Source organism: Pseudophryne corroboree, chromosome 11 (assembly GCF_028390025.1).
Source record: "Pseudophryne corroboree isolate aPseCor3 chromosome 11, aPseCor3.hap2, whole genome shotgun sequence".
Classification (NCBI taxonomy): domain Eukaryota; kingdom Metazoa; phylum Chordata; class Amphibia; order Anura; family Myobatrachidae; genus Pseudophryne; species Pseudophryne corroboree.
In genome coordinates this window covers 115002247-115026127 of record NC_086454.1, presented here as the reverse complement: position 1 = coordinate 115026127, position 23881 = coordinate 115002247, and the positions used below count along the sequence as shown (strand labels likewise).

At 44.5% G+C, this 23881-nt stretch overlaps 1 protein-coding gene across 1 annotated transcript in view; it reads right to left on the bottom strand.

Annotated features, from left to right (window-relative positions):
- Positions 1-23881, bottom strand: part of LOC134968664 (mucin-5AC-like) — a 509092-nt gene that overhangs the window by 76097 nt on the left and 409114 nt on the right. The window contains exons 37-38 of the mRNA XM_063944186.1: positions 22542-23201; positions 15550-15581 (exon numbers count right to left, since the gene is read on the bottom strand). Of these exons, the coding sequence (XP_063800256.1) occupies positions 15550-15581; positions 22542-23201 (692 nt within the window). The remainder of the gene's footprint in view (positions 1-15549; positions 15582-22541; positions 23202-23881) is intronic.

The window sequence follows — 23881 nt, the reverse complement described above, 5'->3', positions numbered from 1 at the left end:
TAATGTTTCCAGATGTACGGTGCTGTGGACCACTTGTGGTGCTTTATAAATACGATTTATTAATAATAGTAATAATAATAATAATAATAAAAGGGCTAATTCAGATGTGGATGGAGTTGCTATTGCTGCTGCTTACTTGGAAGCAGCAGTGATAGCTCTTTATGTAAATGCAGCAGAAAGTGTATATTACAAGTAGATGCCGCCTGCTGCTGTAGTAATCTGAGCTGTGTCCTAGTATGCAGCCTCTGCTCAATGTGACACCATCGGATGGCTTGCGGCACCAATGGGATCTCACAAGCTGGTCGTAGCAGTTTCTTGTAAGAGGATTCCTTTCCCTAAACAGTGGTTATACACCATCATTTGCACAAACAGAAGCCGTCGCAACCCCCTCCACATCCCCAAGTGGCATTAGACTGTCAATCACTGACAGTCTGATGCCTTACTGTGTTTTGTGTCGCAGGACCTGTTTACACAAAAATTGGTACTTTGCAGTATGCTGCGCAGATACAACCGGACCTGAATGAGGCCCCATAGTTAAAGTTTGCTCAACATAATTAAACTTATTGGAAATAAAATAATATATATATATATATATATATATATATATATATATACACTCCCGGGGATGCGGCACTCTGGTTCACTTTGAGAAACAAAAGAGCGGGTGTGGACTCCCAAATGAAGATCAACGTTTCAATATTTATTTATATTGTCATCATATAAATAAATATTGAAACGTTGATCTTCATTTGGGAGTCCACACCCGCTCTTTTGTTTCTCAAAGTGAACCAGAGTGCCGCATCCCCGGGAGTGTATCTATTTCTACATGAAGGCACCGGTGCAGGTGATATTATTCGTTAAGGGGAGTGCCAGACCGATAGGAGTTTATATATATATATATATATATATATATATACACATACACACACACTAGCTATCTGGTACATTTAGGATTTATGCTATCTTAGTCATTGCTGATGAATATACTATAGAAAAGTAATTGTGTGCTCTACAAAGGGGTGTCACCCTTCCAGGGCGTGAGCCCAAAATGTTGACCAATATAAGACCTTGGAAAGCTCTTTAAATAGACATTGGAAAATCCTAAAAAAAGACCCAGTAATAGGTGACCTTTTACCAGTGAGGCCTAAATGTATTTTCAAAAAGGCACCAAACATCAAGACGAATTTGGTGAGGAGCACACAACCAGGGTTAAAAAGGATGAATACCATCAAGTCCAAAGGTTTTTTCCGATGTGGAAGCTGTCTAGGATGCAGGGTCATTAAAGGATCTGGTAGCAAAGTCACAGAGGTGGTTATTAATAAAACTAAATTTAAGATACTAGACTTCATCACCTGTAATACCAATAATGTTGTTTACGCGATCGAATGCGATTGCGGTTTTTGGTATATAGGGAGACCTTCCCGACAACCCTTAAGATAAGACTGGGAGAACACCTCAGGAACATTAACAAATCCCTCACTACACACGCTCTATCGGAACATTTCCGTGTGTCACATCAGAGCAAGTGCGGTGCCATTAAACAGTTCTGCGGTCTAAGACACATTAAAGGGGACTGGAGGCGCAAAGACTTGGCGACCCAGTTGGCTAAAGCCGAGATGAGAATGATATATGAGTTAGGAACACTGAAACCAGAGGGCTTAAACAGCAATTTTGAGATTAAGTGGTTTTTATAGGAACTCATACATTACACCTTCATGATTTCTCTTTTTATGTGTTTTTCTTGCCTTTCTATTTAAATCTTATTATCCAACATTTTCTATTTATCATATAGTGGATTTTAGACCATGTGACTGCCATTTGGCAATATACACCTTTGGAATATTAATTTTTTATTGTATTTTACAATTTATTGTGTTTTATAGGTTGAAACATATGACAAGTAGTCGGAAGCGATTTTATCTACTTTTTATCTAAAATTCACGTTGGTATTTAGTATACAATAGAAGAATGCACTGCCTCTATTGACATTCATCACCGGAAGTGATGTTACGCCATCCAGAGAGGGATGAGGACTGGATTTACATAGTAATCACTGACCGGAAGTGACGTGATGGCGTTCAGTGGCGGAGTAGTGGTTTTTCATGCACAATTCGGACTCAGTGACATTATCATTACTGCCTCTATTGACACTCATCACCGGAAGTGACGTTACGCCATCCAGAGAGGGATGATGACTGGATTTACATAGTAATCACTGACCGGAAGTGACGTGTCGGCGTTCAGTGGCGGAGTAGTGGTTTTTCAGGTACAATTCGGACTCAGTGACATTATCATTAACACCATGTGGACTTGTATTTATGACTCATAAAACAAGAAGATGGTAACAAAAGGGGGAATCAGTTATCAACACCGGACCCTTCTGCAACCGGAAATACACAGCGGTTGCCATGGTGACATGTAACAACAGGAAGAAGCGGTGGACAGCAAAGGACCATGGGACTTGTTTAATGATTAATTGTATAGGGTCCAGCTGTGGTCACTGCATAGGGATTGGTTGTGATTGGTTTAAATGGACTGACACTAACAGCACACTTGATCACTCTGCACCTTTACAAAGACCTCGGCAGGAGGTAGAAACGCGTTGGTGGACGTGGGGCTGTGAACGGAGGAGCAACGGCGGACTGACCTTTCCAGTACAGCGTGGTACAGGGGATTCCCGGGTTTCCCTGCACTAATAAAACCCGCAAGCTGGCTTTGAACTGTTTACAGTTCTTCATTTCTGGTAAATCCCCACTGCTCCCCTATTTATAGCCCACACATTTGTGCTGTCAAAAAATTATGCTGCTATTTTGTATGCTGCTATCTATGTGACTAATGGAATTTTAAATGAATTTTTAACTATTGTATATATATGTTGTTGAAATATCCGATGCCTTATTAAAATTGTACTTCACTATATGTACATTTTTTCTTTTATATGGCATCTTTGTGAGTTTTCAAATAACTCCAGAATCGCCAGAACCGTGATCTCATTGTGATGCGCAGGATAAGTCCCTGTCTTTACTATTTTTTTGTGCTATAAACTGGGACCCTGAAGATCACCTAGATCAAATGTGGGTGTTTTGTTAAATGTTCATTAAAACACTTTTGTTAACTTAAAAAAGAAAAAAGTAATATATAAAACAATCTTAAAAGGTTAAAGTAACCTAACAGTAGCAATCACATCAAACATCTCAGTGGGAAGGAAGCAACCAAAAGTACAGATGTATGGTAAACATGCATAGTAACATAGTACATAGGACCTAATTCAGACCTGATCGCTAGGCTGCGTTTTCCTACAGCCTGCGATTAGGTCTAAACTGCGTATGCACTGCAATGCGCATGCCCGTCGGTCCACAGCGCCGGGTAGCGACAGGATGATGCGAGAAATGCGATTGCATGGGCGATTGCTAGGTGACTGCCATGAAGAGGCCGTTCGTGGGTGGCAACTGACCGTTTTTAAGGAGTGTCCGGAGAAACACAGGAGGGACCAGGCATTTGAAGGGAGGGTTTCTGACGTCCACTCCGGCCTCGATCATCGCACTGGAATAGTAAGTCCCCCTAAAGGTGCGACTACCTGATCGCAAGGATGCAAAAAATGCACGCTAACAATCAGGTCTGAATTAGGCCCATAGTAAGTACTTCAATAATGACAATTGAGTGTTTTGCAATAGACAGAAAATGGATTAATTAGCAGAGTGATATTAAATTGACAAAATTGTAGTATGATCAATCCTAGATTCAGTACATGTACAATATTGGCAACAGGCGGATTAGGATGGAAAACCAGGCCGGAAAATTTATAGAAGCAGCCCTTGCGCTGCTTGCTGCAGTTGTGTCTGACATTATGTAAATGCTGCTACAGTGCCATTCCCTGGTGTACATAAACCCACTTTCAGTGACTACAGATCATGTTTTGTGCATCTTTAGAGGTCACCATCAGTCACACCATTGAAACTTGCACCAGCCCTATGCTAGGTGCAGATCTTCCGAGTGTGACCTCCAGTGTGAGCAATTTAGCCTCTCTATATGCAACTACTTTCAACAACACTCCCATGTCACTCCAGTAACACACCTATACTATTTTACATCTATGTCTGATTAGCCAACCCCCAGTGACCACCCAACATATTTCTAATATACTTCTTGGTGCATGCGGCTGCTCTTTACTGCAACTCTGTATGATGATCACCGGATGCATGCGCGGTGCAACAGAGATGCAAGAGAAGATGAGAGACAAAGCATAGGAAAAAATAAAACACTTGCCCCTACAAAAATAAAATACATTGGCCTCAATAAAAAGAAAAGAAAACACAATGCCCCCCAACAGGAAAAAATATAACAGTGACCCCCACAGGAAAAAAAAACACATACATTGACACTGGGACAGGGTGGGAGTGTATGGACATTAGGGGGGTAGTGCAGGTAGTGTCGGTTCACATTGATAAGGGTAGGTTGAGTCAGGGGTGTAGAGCAGACAGTGTATGTCCCTGGGACTGATAAACTAGAGCATATGCAGTGTATGCAGTGTATGTCCCTGGGGTTATGGATGAAGGAGGAGGGGTTGAGTGAATAGTGTATGTACCTGGGTTGATGGGGACACTGTATAGGGCTGGGAGGTAAGGTCGGGAGCATATGTCATGGGACAGAGGGTGTTTAGTATATAACACTCTGCGACGTGTGCTTAATTTCTAATACCCCTTTCACACCAACACATCTGAACCCGGGTTATTGGCACATGAACGCGCATAACCCGTGTTCATGTGCGGTATGAAAGGGTACCAGGTCAAAATCCCAGGAACCATGCCCCGGCATTTCAACCTGGTTCTTGACCAGGGTTGAACCCGGGGTCAATGCGCCCCGGCTCCCGCTCACTCTCTATGTACAGGCAGCACTTGGAGATCATGTGATCTCTAGCGCCGCCCCCGCCGCATCCCCACTGACGTCAGCATGCCTGGACCGTATTCCCAGGCAAGACCCTGCATTTATGGTGTGAAAGGGGTATAAGCAATCTAGTCAGATTGCTTAGAGAGAATCACAGTGCAGCATCTCCCTTTGTTTTTAACCACTTGCCTGGCATGGTCGCTTCAGATATGACCACACCAAGTGTTTTATCTGACCTGGTCGCACAGGATGCGACCAGTCAGATAAAGAGTGTTAGCAGCTGCAGGGAAGGGAAACTTCCCTCCGCTGCTGCTCTCAGAGGGACCAGATCATTGATGATCGGTCAGCATGGCAGGATCTCCCCACCCAGCGGCTGCAGACAATGGCAGCCACTGGGAAAGTATAAAACAACCCCCCGAGCCACCCTAGAACCCGCCTGTGTACCTGGTAGCTGTCCTGGGTGTAAAAAGTAATGTCGCAATGTTAACGATGTTTGAGAAAAATTATTTATTTATTTTCTTTCTTTAACTAAAACAATTTTGGATAAGGTTAAATTCATGTTCTTCACCTAATTCAATGTGTGTAAGTTGGTTACTCCCAGCGCTGGGAGTAACCAACTTACACACATTTACACACTTACACATATTAACAGGGCTAGTGGAACCCCTTATTCTCCGTAGCTGCTACTTAAACTTAAAGTGTTAGTGCAGCCCTCGTAACACATTTTTTTGAGTCTTCACCTAATTCACTCATAAAATGGAAATTACAATTTCTTAGCGTTTTTTTTTTTTTTTTTGGGGGGGGGAATCATCAGTTAAGAGGTGAATGGTCTTTAGTCTTCAACCTGTAGCCCTCCAGCTGCTGTGGAACTACATATCTCAGAATACCCTGCCTCAGATTTAGCATTCCATAATAGCAAAACTGTGACAGTGCATGCTAGGATGTGTAGTTCCACAGCACCTGGAGGGCTGCAGGTTGAAGACCCATGGTTTACAGTATCATGAAGAATAGTGGTCTCATGCTGCTTAGACTAACTGCATTGATGCAAGTGATTAAACCCCCAAATGTCTCTCAAAAGCAGTGCTAGAAAACGGGGGGCCAGTGATATACCTAGTCTGATTGGCAGGTGTCCTGTGACGGGGAGTATGAATTGGCTGATTCCCTTTGTTTACTTTGCTGCCATTGCCAAGCAGCAGAGGGGAGAGGTGGGATACCCTGTTTCCGTGCGCTGCTGACGCTGGCTTGTCAGCACGCTGAACGGAGGTTCCTGGTGCCACTGCCAGCTCCTGTGTGCAGGACGGCAAAGGAGCAGCATAACCAACCCTATGCCACTGCTCCCGGCTAACGGCACCTGGAAGTGACCACTAGCCAGGAGCCAATGAAAACTTCAGGTCTACGTTCCACAGTGTGATACGCAAATCCTGGAAGTGCGGCAACCGGCCGGGCGGATGCATGAATCAGCCTGGGCTGGTAGGCAGGGTAAGCTGATCCAGCAGAGGACGGGATGAGACTGGCCCAGCTGTAAACTATTCTGCTATAATGGTGAGTCAATGTGCTCCTTATTGGCAACAATAAGAGTAGCAAAAGGTCAGACATTAGCATAGTGCTGCTGATTCAGAGGTCTGACACCCAAGTTTGGAAATAGCTAGAGGGTCAAGTTCGATTTTGCAACCCATGTGCAACTGATATTCCCGATGTTGCATATTTATACTTAAGTTGGCTTCTCGGTGCACAAGACAGCGGCATTACATATCCACTGGGTGCGCAGTTGCAGTAGAGACGACATTTGCATCTTCCTCCACCTCACTTTGTTAAATTTTTTCTGATATTAAGAATGTTACTTTATCACTAATATCAACAATGATTTGAATATGTCAATTGTAATTAATCAACTGCAGGTTAATTTGCTAAGGCATGGGTGGCCAACCAGTCAAAGGCAAAGAGCCAGGAAGGATCTGTAGGCAAGGGAAAGTTGTCACAAAGCCACACCCCATTTTTGTGCACACACCTTTCGGTATGACGTTTGTAGGAGTATGACTTTGTGTTATAACTCAGTTTTTAGTCATGTTGTACAGTGCCACATACATATAAAAATGCAAAAAAATGGGTGCCTCCACAGTGCCAGATACATATATGCCCCCACAGTGCCAGATAAGTATATGCCCCCAGTGCCAGATACACATGTCCCCACAGTGCTAGATATATATGCCCCACAGTGCCAGATATAGATATATATATACTCACAGTGCCATATATATATATATATATATATATATATGCCCCACAGTGCCAGATACATATATGCCAAACAGTGCCAGATACATATATGCCCCCAGTGCCAGATACAGATATGACCCCAGTGCCAGATACAGATATGCCCCACAGTGCCAGATATGACCACAGTGCCAGATACACGTCCCCACAGTGCCAGATACACATGCCCCTACAGTGCCAGATATGCCCCCAGTGCCAGATACACATGCCCCCACAGTGCCAGATATATCCCCAGTGCCAGATACATATGCCCCCACAGTGCCAGATATGCCCCCAGTGCCAGGTACACATGCCCCCACAGTGCCAGATATGTCCCCAGTGCCAGGTACACATTCTCACAGTGCCAGATATGCCCCCAGTCCCAGATACACGTCCCCACAGTGCCAGCTATGCCCCCAGTGCCAGATACACGTCCCCACAGTGCCAGATATGCCCCCAGTGCCAGATACACGTCCCCACATATGCTTTCAGTTCCAGATGCATATGTCTCCACAGTGCCAGATATGCCCTCAGTGCCAGATGCACATGTCCCCACAGTGCGGCCCCCCCTTCCCCCTCCCGCTTCCCCCTGCTCACCTCGCTGCTGCTGCTATGAGGAGAGGAGAGCGCAGTGTGAGCCTCTCCTGCCCCTCAGTCTCCGGCAGCGGTGACTATCTTCAATTCGGTGCCGGCCCGTGAGCCAATCAGAGCTAACGGTCCGGCAGCCAATCAGGAGCCTTAGCTGCCGGTCCGCAAGCTCTGATTGGCTCACGGGCCGGCACCAAATTGAAGATAGTCACCGCCGCCGGAGACGAAGACGTATATAGGTGTATGTGGTGCGCCAGGCTGTTAACATTAATAGACCAATTTAAGCCTTATTCAGCTTATTTAATAATAAGATTTTACTCACCGGTAAATCTATTTCTCGTAGTCCGTAGTGGATGCTGGGAACTCCGTAAGGACCATGGGGAATAGCGGCTCCGCAGGAGACTGGGCACAACTAAAAGAAAGCTTTTAGACTACCTGGTGTGCACTGGCTCCTCCCACTATGACCCTCCTCCAAGCCTCAGTTAGGATACTGTGCCCGGAAGAGCTGACACAATAAGGAAGGATTTTGAATCCCGGGTAAGACTCATACCAGCCACACCAATCACACCGTATAACTCGTGATATGACACCCAGTTAACAGTATGAAATATAACTGACCCTCTCAACAGATGGCTCAACAATAACCCTTAGTTAGGCAATAACTACATACAAGTATTGCAGACAATCCGCACTTGGGATGGGCGCCCAGCATCCACTACGGACTACGAGAAATAGATTTACCGGTGAGTAAAATCTTATTTTCTCTGACGTCCTAGTGGATGCTGGGAACTCCGTAAGGACCATGGGGATTATACCAAAGCTCCCAAACGGGCGGGAGAGTGCGGATGACTCTGCAGCACCGAATGAGAGAACTCAAGGTCCTCCTCAGCCAGGGTATCAAATTTGTAGAATTTTGCAAACGTGTTTGCCCCTGACCAAGTTGCAGCTCGGCAAAGTTGTAAAGCCGAGACCCCTCGGGCAGCCGCCCAAGATGAGCCCACTTTCCTCGTGGAATGGGCTTTTACTGATTTAGGATGCAGCAATCCAGCCGCAGAATGCTCCAGCTGAATTGTGCTACAAATTCAGTGAGCAATAGTCTGCTTAGAAGCAGGAGCACCTATTTTGTTGGGTGCCTACAGGATAAAAAGCGAGTCAATTTTCCTGACTCCAGCCATCCTGGAAATATAAATTTTTAAGGCCCTGACTACGTCCAGTAACTTGGAATCTTCCAAGTCCCTAGTAGCCGCAGGCACTACAATAGGTTGGTTCAAGTGAAAAGCTGATACCACCTTAGGGAGAAACTGGGGACGAGTCCTCAATTCTGCCCTATCCATATGGAAAATCAGGTAAGGGCTTTTACATGACAAAGACGCCAATTCTGACACACGCCTGGCCGAAGCCAAGGCCAATAACATGACCACTTTCCACGTGAGATATTCAAATCCACAGTTTTAAGTGGCTCAAACCAATGTGATTTTAGGAAACTCAACACCACGTTGAGATCCCAAGGTGCCACAGGAGGCACAAAAGGGGGCTGAATATGTAGCACTCCCTTTACAAATGTCTGAACTCCAGGCAGTGAAGCCAGTTCTTTCTGGAAGAAAATCGACAGAGCCGAAATCTGGACCTTAATGGAACCCAAGTTTAGGCCCATAGTCACTCCTGACTGTAGGAAGTGCAGAAAACGACCCAGCTGAAATTCCTCTGTTGGGGCCTTCCTGGCCTCACACCACGCAACATATTTTCGCCAAATACGGTGATAATGGTTTGCGGTTACTTCTTTCCTGGCTTTTATCAGCATAGGAATGACTTCCTCCGGAATGCCCTTTTCCTTTAGGATCCGGAATTCAACCGCCATGCCGTCAAACGCAGCCGCGGTAAGTCTTGGAACAGACAGGGCCCTTGCTGTAGCAGATCCTGTCTGAGCGGTAGAGGCCATGGGTCCTCTGATATCATTTCTTGAAGTTCTGGGTACCAAGCTCTTCTTGGCCCATCCGGAATCACGAGTATCGTTCTTACTCCTCGTCTTCTTATTATTCTCAGTACCTTTGGTATGAGAGGCAGAGGAGGGAATACATAAACCGACTGGTATACCCACGGTGTCACTAGAGCGTCCACAGCTATCGCCTGAGGGTCCCTTGACCTGGCGCAATATCTAGTTTTTTGTTTAGGCGGGACGCCATCATGTCCACCTGTGGCCTTTCCCAACAGTTTACCAACAGTTGGAAGACTTCTGGATGAAGTCCCCACTCTCCCGGGTGTAGGTTGTGTCTGCTGAGGAAGTCTGCTTCCCAGTTGACCACTCCCGGAATGAACACTGCTGACAGTGCTAAGACGTGATTTTCCGCCCATCGGAGAATCCTTGTGGCTTCTGCCATCGCCATCCTGCTTCTTGTGCCGCCCTGTCGGTTTACATGGGCGACTGCTGTGATGTTGTCTGATTGGATCAGTACCGGCTGGTTTTGAAGCAGAGGCCTTGCCAGACTTAGGGCATTGTAAATGGCCCTCAGTTCCAGAATATTTATGTGTAGGGACGACTCCTGACTTGACCAAAGTCCTTGGAAATTTCTTCCCTGTGTGACTACCCCCCAGCCTCGAAGGCTGGCATCCGTGGTTACCAGGACCCAGTCCTGTATGCCGAATCTGCGGCCCTCTTGAAGATGAGCACTCTGCAGCCACCACAGTAGAGATACCCTGGTCCTTGGAGACAGGGTTATCAGCCGACGCATCTGAAGATGCGATCCCGACCACTTGTCCAAGAGGTCCCACTGAAAGGTTCTTGCACTGAAATGGAATTCTGCTTCGTAAGAAGCTATCATTTTTCCCAGGACTCGTGTGCAGTGATGCACCGATACCTGTTTTGGTTTCAGGAGGTCTCTGACAAGAGATGACAGCTCCTTTGCTTTCTCCTGCGGGAGAAACACTTTTTTCTGTTCTGTGTCCAGAACCATCCCCAGGAACAGTAGGCGTGTGGTAGGAACCAGCTGTGACTTTGGAATGCATAGAATCCATCCGTGCTGTTATAGCACTTCCCGAGATAGTGCTACTCCGACCAACAACTGCTCCTTGGACCTCGCCTTTATAAGGAGATCGTCCAAGTACGGGAAAATTAAAACTCCCTTTTTTCGAAGGAGTATCATCATTTCTGCCATTACCTTGGTAAAGACCCTCGGTGCCGTGGACAGTCCAAACGGCAGTGTTTGGAATTGGTAATGGCAATCCTGTACCACAAATCTGAGGTACTCCTGGTGAGGATGGTAAATGGGGACATGTAGGTAAGCATCCTTGATGTCCAGGGATACCATGTAATCCCCCTCCTCCAGGCTTGCAATAACCGCCCTGAGCGATTCCATCTTGAACTTGAATTTTTTTATGTATGTGTTCAAGGATTTTAAATTTAACATGGGTCTCACCGAACCGTCCGGTTTCGGTACCGCAAACAGTGTGGAATAGTAACCCCGTCCTTGTTGAAGTAGGGGCACCTTGACTATCACCTGCTGGGAATACAGCTTGTGAATTGCCTCTAGCACAGCCTCCCTGCCTGAGGGAGTTGTCGGCAAGGCAGATTTGAGGAAACGGCGGGGGGGAGACGCCTCGAATTCCAGCTTGTACCCCTGAGATACTACTTGAAGGATCCAGGGATCCACCTGTGAGCGAGCCCACTGATCGCTGAAATTTTTGAGGCGGCCCCCCACCGTAACTGGCTACGCTTGTGGAGCCCCCGCGTCATGCGGTGGACTCAGAGGAAGCGGGGGAAGAATTTTGATTCTGGGAACTGGCTGACTGGTGCAGCTTTTTCCCTCTTCCCTCGTCTCTGTGCAGAAAGGAAGCGCCTTTGACCCGCTTGCTTTTCTGAAGCCGAAAGGACTGTACCTGATAATACAGTGCTTTCTTAGGCTGTGAGGAAACCTGAGGTAAAAATTTTTCTTCCCAGCTGTTGCTGTGGATACGAGGTCCCAGAGACCATCCCCAAACAATTCCTCACCCTTATAAGGCTCTATGTGCCTTTTAAAGTCAGCATCACCTGTCCAGTGTCGGGTCTCTAATACCCTCCTGACAGAATGGACATTGCATTAATTCTGGATGCCAGCCGGCAAAATATCCCTCTGTGCATCCCTCATATATAAGACGACGTCTTTAATATGCTCTTATGTTCGCAAAATAGTATCCCTGTTTGACAGGGTCACAGACCACGCTGCAGCAGCACTATCTGCAGGTCTCAGTCTAGTACCTGAGTGTGTAAATACAGACTTCAGGATAGCCTCCTGCTTTTTATCAGCAGGTACCTTCAAAGTGGCCGTATCCTAAGACGGCAGTGCCACCTTTTTTGACAAACGTGTGAGCGCCTTATCCACCCTAGGGGATATCTCCCAGCGTAACTTATCCTCTGGCGGGAAAGGGTACGCCATCAGTAACTTTTTAGAAATTACCAGTTTCTTATCAGGGGAACCCACGCTTTTTCACACTTCATTCACTCATTTGATGGGGGAACAAAACACTGCCTGCTTTTTCTCCCCACACATAAAACCCTTTTTTAGTGGTACTTGGGTTAATGTCAGAAATGTGTAACACATTTTTTATTGCCGGGATCATGTAACGGATGTTCCTAGTGGATTGTGTATATGTCTCAACCTCGTCGACACTGGAGTCATACTCCGTGTTGACATCTGTGTCTGCCATCTGAGGGAGCGGGCGTTTTTGAGCCCCTGATGGCCTTTGAGACGCCTGGGCAGGCGCGGCTGAGAAGCCGGCTGTCCCACAGCTGTTACGTCATCCAGCCTTTTATGTAAGGAGTTGACACTGTCGGTTTATACCTTCCACCTATCCATCCACTCTGGTGTCGGCCCCACAGGGGGCGACATCACATTTATCGGCATCTGCTCTGCCACCACATAAGCCTCCTCATCAAACGTGTCGACACAGCCGTACCGACACACCGCACACACACAGGGAATGCTCTGACTGAGGACAGGACCCCACACAGCCCTTTGGGGAGACAGAGAGAGAGTATGCCAGCACACACCAGAGCGCTATATAATTTAGGGATTAACACTATATTGAGTGAATTTTTCCCAATAGCTGCTTGTATATACAATATTGCGCCTAAATTTAGTGCCCCCCCTCTCTTTTTAACACTTTGAGCCTGCAAACTACAGGGGAGAGCCTGGGGAGCTGTCTTCCAGCTACACTGTGAAGAGAAAATGGCGCCAGTGTGCTGAGGGAGGTAGCTCCGCCCCTTTTTCGCTGACTTTTCTCCCGCTTTTTTATGGATTCTGGCAGGGGTATTTATCACATATATAGCCTCTGGGGCTATATATTGTGATATATTTGCCAGCCAAGGTGTTTTTATTGCTGCTCATGGCGCCCCCCCCCAGCGCCCTGCACCCTCAGTGACCGGAGTGTGAAGTGTGTATGAGGAGCAATGGCGCACAGCTGCAGTGCTGTGCGCTACCTTGGTGAAGACTGATGTCTTCTGCCGCCGATTTTCCGGACCTCTTCTTGCTTCTGGCTCTGTAAGGGGGACGGCGGCGCGGCTCTGGGAACGAACACCAAGGCCAGTTCCATGCGGTCGATCCCTCTGGAGCTAATGGTGTCCAGTAGCCTAAGAAGCCCAAGCTAGCTGCAAGCAGGTAGGTTCGCTTCTTCTCCCCTTAGTCCCTCGATGCAGTGAGCCTGTTGCCAGCAGGTCTCACTGTAAAATAAAAAACCTAAAATAAACTTTCTTTCTAGGAGCTCAGGAGAGCCCCTAGTGTGCATCCAGCTCGGCCGGGCACAGAAATCTAACTGAGGCTTGGAGGAGGGTCATAGTGGGAGGAGCCAGTGCACACCAGGTAGTCTAAAAGCTTTCTTTTAGTTGTGCCCAGTCTCCTGCGGAGCCGCTATTCCCCATGGTCCTTACGGAGTTCCCAGCATCCACTAGGACGTCAGAGAAAAATGATCTCCATTCATGATTTTATTCTTTAAAAAGGGGCGTTTAAACTGGTGCTGCATTTCCCTCAGGTGGAACTAGAATCTCACCACAGTTTCTTGTTTTGCTACACCAAACTTGGTCTCTATCACACAAAGAAACAAAGATATTTATAAAGCCAGAAAAAAATTACTTTATACAGTTATTCCCTGTTTCCATCTTAACTCATACAGGGGAGGGGAAAAAAAATATATTTTAAAGGTTAAACCAAAAGAGACAGTAAATGCTACTCAAAGTAGTATATAATCTAAAAGTGCATGGAACATAGTCTATTTTCATTATGTTGAATATGATATAGGGGTATATTCATTATCCTTTATATGTCTCAATTTCTACACTCCGCTGGAGATGTAGAAATTGTGACATTCATCAAACTCCGGAAAAGCAATTTTTCCGGAGTTTGGAGGTGAAACTGTTCACCATCCTGAGACGGTGAACAGCTTCTGAATCTCAGCACAAGCTGCCGTTTACATGGCAGCTTGTGCAGCAGAGGAAGGGGAAGAAGGGGGGCCGCGTCTGCAGAGCGCTCTCTGCAGCTGGGCAGACCAGACAGTAAGGTCTGGGGGGTGGTAAGGGGCTGCAGCAAGATCTGGCAGCCCCAACAATCAGAAGCCGGCAGGGGAGAGGGAGTGCCACGGATGAGCGTTCACCTTCCTGTGCAGCCGGGCAGACACGGATCTTCCCAGTCCAGGGAAAATGATGGGGGCGGGTTGTTTAGGGTGCCGCAGTTATAAAATGCTACCGTGGGTCCCTTTCTACAGCTGGGCACCCTGGCAGCCAGAGGGGAAAATTATCACTTTTACAAAAACTGTCTTCTCAAAAAGGCCAGTTTTTCTAAAGTAATCATTTTCTCATGGGGGAATAATGAATCCTGAAAAAATTGTGAGAAAATACAATGAGAATTGAAAACTAAAAATTCTCATTTCACAATTTTTTTCATGATGAATATGCCCCATAGTCATTTCTTGGCGTATAGCAGCTTTCAGTTCATTAATGGTACTTGGCCGATGTTTGTAGTCATCAGCTTTCAAATGGCACCATTGGCTGTGTAGAGTAACGAAAATTCTGCTTGTTGATGTACAAGATGTGTCCACTTACATCTTTGCTATTTTGGTAAATTTGGCACAACACGCAAAACACGGCTAAGCTGTTTTTCACGAGTAGCAAGTGGATTTATTTTAAAAATTTTGTTTGCCATGATAGAATATGTACTATAAAGTAACATATTAAAGAAGCAAATTATGAAAAATCACAAGGCATGGCTAAATCTCTGAGTCTATGACATGCAAAACCATGCCATACATGGCGGGATATAGCAAAGATGTATGTGGACACATCTGTAGCTAGACAAATGAAAGTGAGCTTGGTCAAGAAATCACAGTGATAATGCTGGAAATGATCCGCCAAGTGATGCAAAGCTTCAGAAATCGACTACATACTGTATGTGTATCATAAATGAAGGCTACCATCAAGATGACACCATTTTCAAAACCAATTGAAAATTAACTGTATTCCATGCACTTTTAGATTATGTACTACAATTTTGAATAGCATTTTCTTTTTTTGTTAACCTTTATTTTATTTTTTTTGGCCTCACCCTGTACTAGAAAACAATACTTCATCGTAATGCATTGTATACTTAATGTACTGTATATTAATAACAATACTTGCACTATGTGTTCACTCAGTTTCTTTGAATGCCAGTGCTGTGGTAAAATATAGAAGGACATTTCATAACTACTGTTTAAAGTTATTTCCTTGCTCTGTACTGTCCTTGAAGCGCCAAAAAAGACTAAAATCTGGTCCTCAGTACAATCCTTTGGGTACCTTATCAATATAATAAGACATTTTCTTACCATTTTAATCACACCATTAGGTTCAATACACTCTGAAAAAAAAAGAAAAAGAAAGTATTATATTAACAGATCCAAACTTAAGGTCATATAAAATTGTTATACCTATAGTAGAAAAGATTGTGTAAACCACTCAAAGGCCATGGATACAATCCTCACAAGATGTGATTAAACTAAGATCCAGACCTCATGTTCCCCAGATGTGAGAGGAGATAGGGAGTTAGAGAAATTATTGCTACAGTATGATCAATGTCATATGATGTAGGGTCCTGTACGTGCAAGAGGGGTTTATTGTATACTTTGAATTCTTACCCACTGTAAGCATAATACCAAAGGGGTATTATACCCTTTATTATACCCTTGATCACTTAATTCCATAGCACCATAGTCCAAATGATGGACTTGTGCTAATATTTATTTCAAAACAAACAACAGGATGGCCACCAAGCAATATACAGTATGACACTATACTGTACAAGTTCAAGTTCAAGTTCAAGTTTATTGTCATCAGCCAAAACAAATTGACAGACGAAATTACATTGTACAAGGCATCAAATAGTAGCAAGCGAGAACATAAAACAAACATAAAAATAAATCATTCGTTTAACATACGTACAGCAGATGGGATAAAACTAACCCTAAACCGGTTGGTACGAGCCATCAGAGAACGAAATCTCTTTAGTGACGGAAGTTTTACAAAAAGCATATTAAAAGGATGAGCACTATCTAGTAAAATACACCTGGCTTTGCTTAAAACCCTACTCCTATACAAATCATCAAAGCTAGGCAGTGGTGAACCAATAATTTTGCTAGCCGATTTCCTTATCCTCTCTAATGCCCATCGATCTTTTAGAGTACAACCGCCATACCATGCCACGATCCCATAACTAAGAATGCTCTCTATCGAGCACCTATAAAAATTTAACATGGTCTGAGCACCAACACCTGCGGCCCTTAAACGCCGCAGGAAGAAAAGTCGTTGTTGAGCCTTTTTTCCTATCAATAGCAAGTGCTCAGACCAAGTCAAGCATGACGAGATCTGAATACCTAAAAACCGGAATGAGTTAACCATTTCCACTTCCTGATCGCCAACAAACACTGGTAACTTCGGTAGCTGCCTTCTCCTAAAATCAATAATCAGTTCTTTTGTCTTCCCACTATTTAAAAATAAATGATTTTCATTACTCCAATTAACTAACTTTGCAACTTCCGTCCTGTATACCAGCTCATCATTACCACTAATTAACCCAACTACGGCAATATCATCCGCAAATTTAATCAATTTAACTGATGCGTCTGCTGATACACAATCATAAGTAAACAATGAATATAAAAAAGGACTAAGAACACAACCCTGGGGTACACCTGTATTAATTTGTGCCTCGTCAGACCTAATACTGCCCATTTTAACCACTTGAGGACGATTAGTCAAAAATGCTAAAATCCAATTACAAGTGAAACAATCAAGGCCTAATGCGGATAATTTATTAATTAGGGAGATTGGAATCACTGTGTTAAAAGCCGAACTAAAATCAACAAATAAAATCCTAACATAGGCATTACTCACTTCCAAATGGGACAGAGTAAAGTGCAACAGTGAAATAATCGCATCATCAGTGCATCGGTTTTGTCTGTAGGCAAACTGAAATGGGTCAAAATCGGCAGAGAAAAAAGATTTAATATGATTCAGTACCAGTCTCTCAAAACATTTCGTTATGAGAGGTGTTAATGCTATAGGCCGATAGTCATTTAAGCCTTTTACTAACCCTTTCTTCGGGACGGGGACAATACTAGTCATCTTAAAGCACCTCGGTACTACACAGTGCGTGAGTGATAGATTAAACAAAATTGTCAATATTCCACACAATTGCTCCGCACAATCATGGAGAACCTTCCCTTGAATGCCGTCAGGCCCTGCTGCCTTACCAGGATTTATTTGACGCAGACATTTAGCCACAGTGGCCTCGTCAAGTACTAGGGGGGTATCACCCATACTAGGACATAGCGGTGACTGGGATAAGTTGTTACTCTCCTCAAATCTGCAATAAAATAAATTCAGATCCTCCACCAGTGCCTTACTAGTCACACCAAAATCATGCTTCTTAGCTTTACACCCCGTCACCTCATTTATCAGTTGTATATGCAACATATGCAGAGAATAAGAAGACAAAGTTCAAAGTATCAATAAATGGATTATTATTTCAAGATGTGTGTTTTTCTTGGTTGTTCCCAGTGCTCACCTTAGGTGAGAAATGGATCTACATCATCTTCTTCCTCGGTGTACCTGGTAATGTACATCTGCTATCCTTTCGTGCCTGAACATATGCCTTCATAAAGACACTATAATGTAGGGAGTAACCCCTAACTTATGGGGATTTTGTATATATTTTATGTATGAATAAATTGTAAACATTTTACACTATGAGAAACTTCTTTGGTCTTTTTGAGGTAATAAGTGTAATTATTATTGTTGAGAGATAAAGAAACACAAAGAAACCTTTAAAGGTCAATTTCTCACCTACTTGAGGTGAGCAATGGGAACAACCGAGAAAAACAATGGAATTTGCTGCATATAAAGGGCCATATGCAATTGCGGTCGAATTGCCGCAAATGTCGAAAAACGGGGCATTTTCGACACAAAAAATGATTCGACAATGCAATACAGTACTTTTCGTCAAAAAAAATGTCTGTTTCAGATTCGAATTTTTGCAATTCGACAGTTGTCAAATTCGACAAGTCTGCAATAGTAAAAATGCGGCTTTTCGACAAAAGTATATTCAATTGAAGAATGTCGATTCGACAACAGTGCTTTTCGACAGTCATTTCGTCCATTTCAGTCCGCCTCATTTTGCTGTCGTGATCTAATAAAAATGTTTAAAAACATGTTTTTTTTGTGTTTTTTTAATTGCTAATAGCATATCTATTTATATTAGACGGGATTATCTACTTTGGCTTGTCTATTAGGAGCCACAAATATTATTTAATATATTTTTTAAAAGAATATATTTTTTTTTTACTGACTAAATTAATATGGAGAGATCAGAGAATGTTTTTCAGTGGGAAGGGGTGGGAATGGGTTAAAAACCCAGAAAAAAAATGCGTGCGGTCCCCCCTCCTAAGCATAACCAGCCTCGGGCTCTTTGAGCCGGTCCTGGTTGCAAAAATACGGGAAAAAAATGACACGGGATCCCCTGTATTTTAACAACCAGCACCGGGCTCTGCATCCGGTCCTGGTGCAAAAAATACGGGGAACAAAAGACGTGGGGGGTCCCCCGTATTTTTCACACCAGCACCGGGCTCCACTAGCTGGAGAGATAATGCCACAGCCGGGGGGACACTTTTATACCGGTACCTGCAGCCATGGCATTAAATCCCCAACTAGTCAACCCTGGCCGTGGTACCCTGGAGGATTAAGGACCCCTTAAATCAAGGGGTCCCCCCCCTCCAGCCACCCAAGGGCCAGGGGTGAAGCCCGGGGCTGTCCCCCCCATCCAGGGGCGGCGGATGGGAGGCTGATAGCCAAGTCTCAAAATAAAGAATATTGTTTTTTGTAGCAGAACTACAAGTCCCAGCAAGCTTCCCCCGCAAACTGGTACTTGGAGAATCACAAGTACCAGCATGCGGGGGGGAACGGGCCCGCTGGTATCTGTAGTTCTACTGCAAAAAAAACACCCAAATAAAAACAGTACACACATACCGTGATAGTAAAACTTTATTACATACATGCACACCGACACACACATACTTACCTATGTTGACACGACGACTCGGTCCCCTTCACCAGTAGAATCCACGGGTTACCTGTAAATAAAATTATACTCACTTTATACTCACTGAGCTGTCAGGCGGCGCATAGCGCATAGGCGCTCCATTATATTCAATGGTGGGAACTTTGCGGTCAGCGGTTGACCTCGAGGTTACTCGTGGTCAACCGCTGACCGCAAAGTTCCCACCATTGGATACAATGGAGCGTCTATGCGCTACATTGTATCTTGAGTGCGCCGCCTGACAGCTTAGACGCGCACAGCCAATCAGGAGAGTGCCACGACGTGGCGCTCCCTGATTGGCTGAAGGGACCCTCTTTGACAGCAGTCACGGGTGGTCCCGTCAGTCGGGGAAAGGGGTCCCATGTGTAAACCCCTTTCAGTGCGTGGTCCGGGTTTTGTGTTTTATTATTTTGCCAAGTACGTGGATTACAAGCAGAAGAGGACAGATCTACACAGGATTTTTGTGAGTATAATTTTATTTACAGGTAACCCGTGGATTCTACTGGTGAAGGGGACCGAGTCGTCGAGTCAACATAGGTAAGTATGTTTGTGTCGGTGTGCATGTATGTAATAAAGTTTCACTATCACGGTGTGCGTGTACTGTTTTTATTTGGGTATTTTTTTTGCAGTAGAACTACAGGTACCAGTGGGCCCATTTCCCCCCCGCATGCTGGTACTTGTGGTTCTCCAAGTACCAGCTTGTGGGGGAGGCTTGCTGGGACTTGTAGTTCTGCTACAAAAAAAAATATTCTTTATTTTGAGACTTGGCTATCAGCCTCCCATCCGCCGCCCTTGGATGGGGGGTCAGCCTCTGGCTTCACCCCTGGCCCTTGGGTGGCTGGAGGGGGGGACCCCTTGATTTAAGGGGACCCCACTCCTCCAGGGTACCCCGGCCAGGGGTGAGTAGTTGGGGATTTTATTATCTCTCCAGCTAGTTTTTTAATGACATTATTCCCATTATCATGCTGGTGTAAGGGTTAGGGCGTCCCCGGTCACAGTGTATGGTTTGGGGACTGGATAGGAGCAGGATGTACCTTGTTCTCAGGATGCCAGCTGATCAGGCAGCACTCACAGCCAGCCCTGAGACAATCTCTAATGAAAAGTCCTAGCTGTCCAATGTCTGTCCATGATGATGGGCCTATGTATGTAATGCGGTGGCTACGTATGTAAAGTGGTGGCTATGTATGTAATGCGGTGTTATTCGTGTAGTGTGGTGTTATACCTGTAAATTGGTGCTATTCTTGTTAAGTGGTGCTATTTGTGTAATGCGATGCTATACGTATAGTGCCGTGCTATATGTGTAATGTGGTGCTATTCATGTTATGTGGTGCTATTTGTGTAATGTGGTGCTATACGTGTAATGCGTTGCTCTATGTGTAATGTGGTGCTATTCGTGTAATGTGCTATTCATGTAATAATGTGGTGGCTAGGTATGTAATCAGGGGCGGATTGGCCACTGGGACAGATTCCGCTGTGCTGGTCCCCTGTGTCAGTGTTTCACTACTTGTGTGCTCCCCCTCCCTGTACTGTGCTATATGTAGTGTGTGCTCCCCCTCCTTGTACTGTTCTGTATGTAGTGTATGCTCACTCCCTGTACTGTGCTATATGTAGTGTGTGCTCCCCCTCCCTGTACTTTAAAAACATATACAGTTAAAAAAAGGGGTTTGTAGAATGAAAAATCAATAAAATCAGAAGTAGATTAAAGGCATGACTGCAGTGTCGGTAGACACTGAAAATGGGCATATCAGTCCTTGTATATTCAGACGTAGAGATGTACATCAAGGCAGGGCATTGTAGCAGGATATGCATAAAGTCGCAGGTAAACATTATCATAACGTAAAGCAAAGGAGGTCCCAACTGTGTCTATCTCTGAATCAGAAACTCTGAGGAGTGACCACGCCCTCTTGACAAACTCCTCCCCCTCAACAGACTCCACCCCCATTAGGGCTGCTTCCATAAATTTCCCGGGCCAGTGTTCAATCCCAATATGCCCCTGATACCGGCTGACCCATGCCTACGTAGGATATATGCATCTGCAGTCACAGTGGCTCCGTGTTTTCAATCGCAGGTGATGTCACATGCACGCCCCGAAAACGATCATGACACACCTGCATTTTCCCAACAACTCCCCACAAACGCCATGTTACCTCCCACTAACAGTCAGTTCCTGGCAATCGCTATGTGATTGCACTTTGCTGGGCCAGTGATCGCATTGCAAACGCATTTTGGCCTTCGTTCACACAAGATGTGGTTGCAGCGAATGCGCAGTCTGACAATAATTGGCCGATTTGCTATTTTGCAATTTTGCAAAAGAAGCTGAATAAAGCCCAATGTATCTGAAATGAAATTGCACGCCTTGTCCATTTGATGCATGTAAAAATAAACATTTCTGCTACTGAGAATCTGTGCTATATGGATTCTGGGCCTGCTCCAGACTTGTATGCTTTGATGATATTTATGGAGTTAAGCGGTTATCAGCTGACTGCGCATTCATGAACTGCGATCAAAAAGTCAATTACCATAGCCGCTCGCAGTGAGGATTTATTCTCAAGTGACTAACAGCAAGCAACCATTCAGTGGGAATTAACTGGGAGCGGCAGCAAATACACAGACATGGCACAAACATTTTCAGGGTATATCCAGACTAAAGGGCTCCTTACACTAGTATGATAATGCCCGATTTCATCCGATTCCGACATTTTGGGCCGATAAAGCGGATGAAAACAGGCAAATCGCATGTGCTTTACTTCCAATTGGATCCGATGCACGGCCCCGTGAGCATCAGAATGGAGTTCCTAGATCGGAAATACTGCAATAAAGATATCTCGGATCCCACAGGCATGACTGGGATCGCATACAATACATAATATGCAAAATGACAGCATACGATGTATCGTATGTGATACTGCTGCTCCGGAAGCTGCCGGGCGGTTCAAGGGAAATTTTATGTGACTTGAGGGTCTGACATGTTGTTGTAGTGTATGGGGCCTTTAACACTGTGATCCCAAATGCAGATAAAGTGGCACCAGCATTTCAGATAAATCTTAGAGAAGCTTGATTTCCTATTGCTATGTTAAGCAGCTATAGAACATCTATTTCTTTGCTAAAACATGATACCAATTATTTGATCTTTAAATCAGTTGTCTTATCGTTGAAACAGTTTTCCCAGAATAACATGCATCTCATTACACAGAAAGTATCCTTAATAATCTATAATCTAATTCTTACCTGTAATTGTGGTTTTAGTTGCAGTTGGAGCTGTAGTTGTTGTCTTGGAAGAAGTTGTAGTTATAGTAACAGTGGTTGTTGGTGATGTAGATGTTGTTGTACTCTGAGTTGATGTTGTGGTCTTTGTAGTTGTGGGAGTAGATGTTTCTGGAGTAGTTGTGGTCTTAGTAACAGTGGTTGTTGGTGATGTAGATGTTGTACTCTGAGTTGTGGTTGTTGTGGCCTTGGTAGTTGTGGGAGTAGATGTCTCTGGAGAAGTTGTAGTCTTAGTTACAGTGGTTGTTGGTGATGCAGACGTTGTTGTACTCTGAGTTGTGGTTGTTGTGGTGAGAGGGGTTGTAGTTAAGCAGTAATTTGGGAGTGGGAGACAGCAATACACACTTATCTCATAGTTGTAACACACAGGTAAGACCTCATCTTGGTCTTTGTTGTTACAGATGAGCCCATAGGAGACATCACATGTCACTTTCTGTCCCAGTGTGTCCAGTGGTATATATGGGAATTCCTTTGCTCTGCAGGAAATGTTCTCTGGTTTCTCACACAGATGATATCCAGCTTTTGTGATATTCTCATATGTCTCATACTCTCCTCCACTGGTTCCATTTGTAGGATAACTCACATCAAACCACTGTGACCATGAGCACTTAGGGACACAGGAAGCTAAGGAAAAGATAAATATATTAGAGATGTGCGGCGGGCACTTTTCGTGTTTTCTGTTTTGGTTTTGGATCTAATTCCACTTTCATGTTTTGTTTTTGGCTTGGTTTTACCAAATCCACCCTTTTGTGTTTTTGTTTTGGATCTGGATGATTTTTTGAGGGAAAAAAAACATAAAAACAGCTAAAATCACAGAATTTTGGGGTAATTTTGACCCTACGGTATTATTAACCACAATAAAATTCATTTCCACTAATTTTCAGTCTATTCTGAACACCTCACACCTCACAATATTGTTTTTAGACCAAAAGGTCGCACCGAGGTTGCTGGATGACTAAGCTAAGCGACACAAGCGGACAACTCAAACACCTGGCCCATCTAGGAGTGGCACTGCAGTGTCAGACATGAGGGCAGCTATAAAAAGGCCCCAAACAGCACCTCATGCAAAGATGTAGAAGAGGTGCAATGAGGTAGCTGTCTGACTAAGCCAATCGCTGCAAACAATTCCCACTGGAATTATACAGCAATATCACTGGAATTATACGGCAATATCACAGTAATTATATGGCAATATCAGTGGAATTATACGGCAATATCACTGGAATTATACTGCAATATTACAGGAATTATATGCCAGTATCACGGGAATTATACGGCAATATCACAGGAATTATACAGCAATA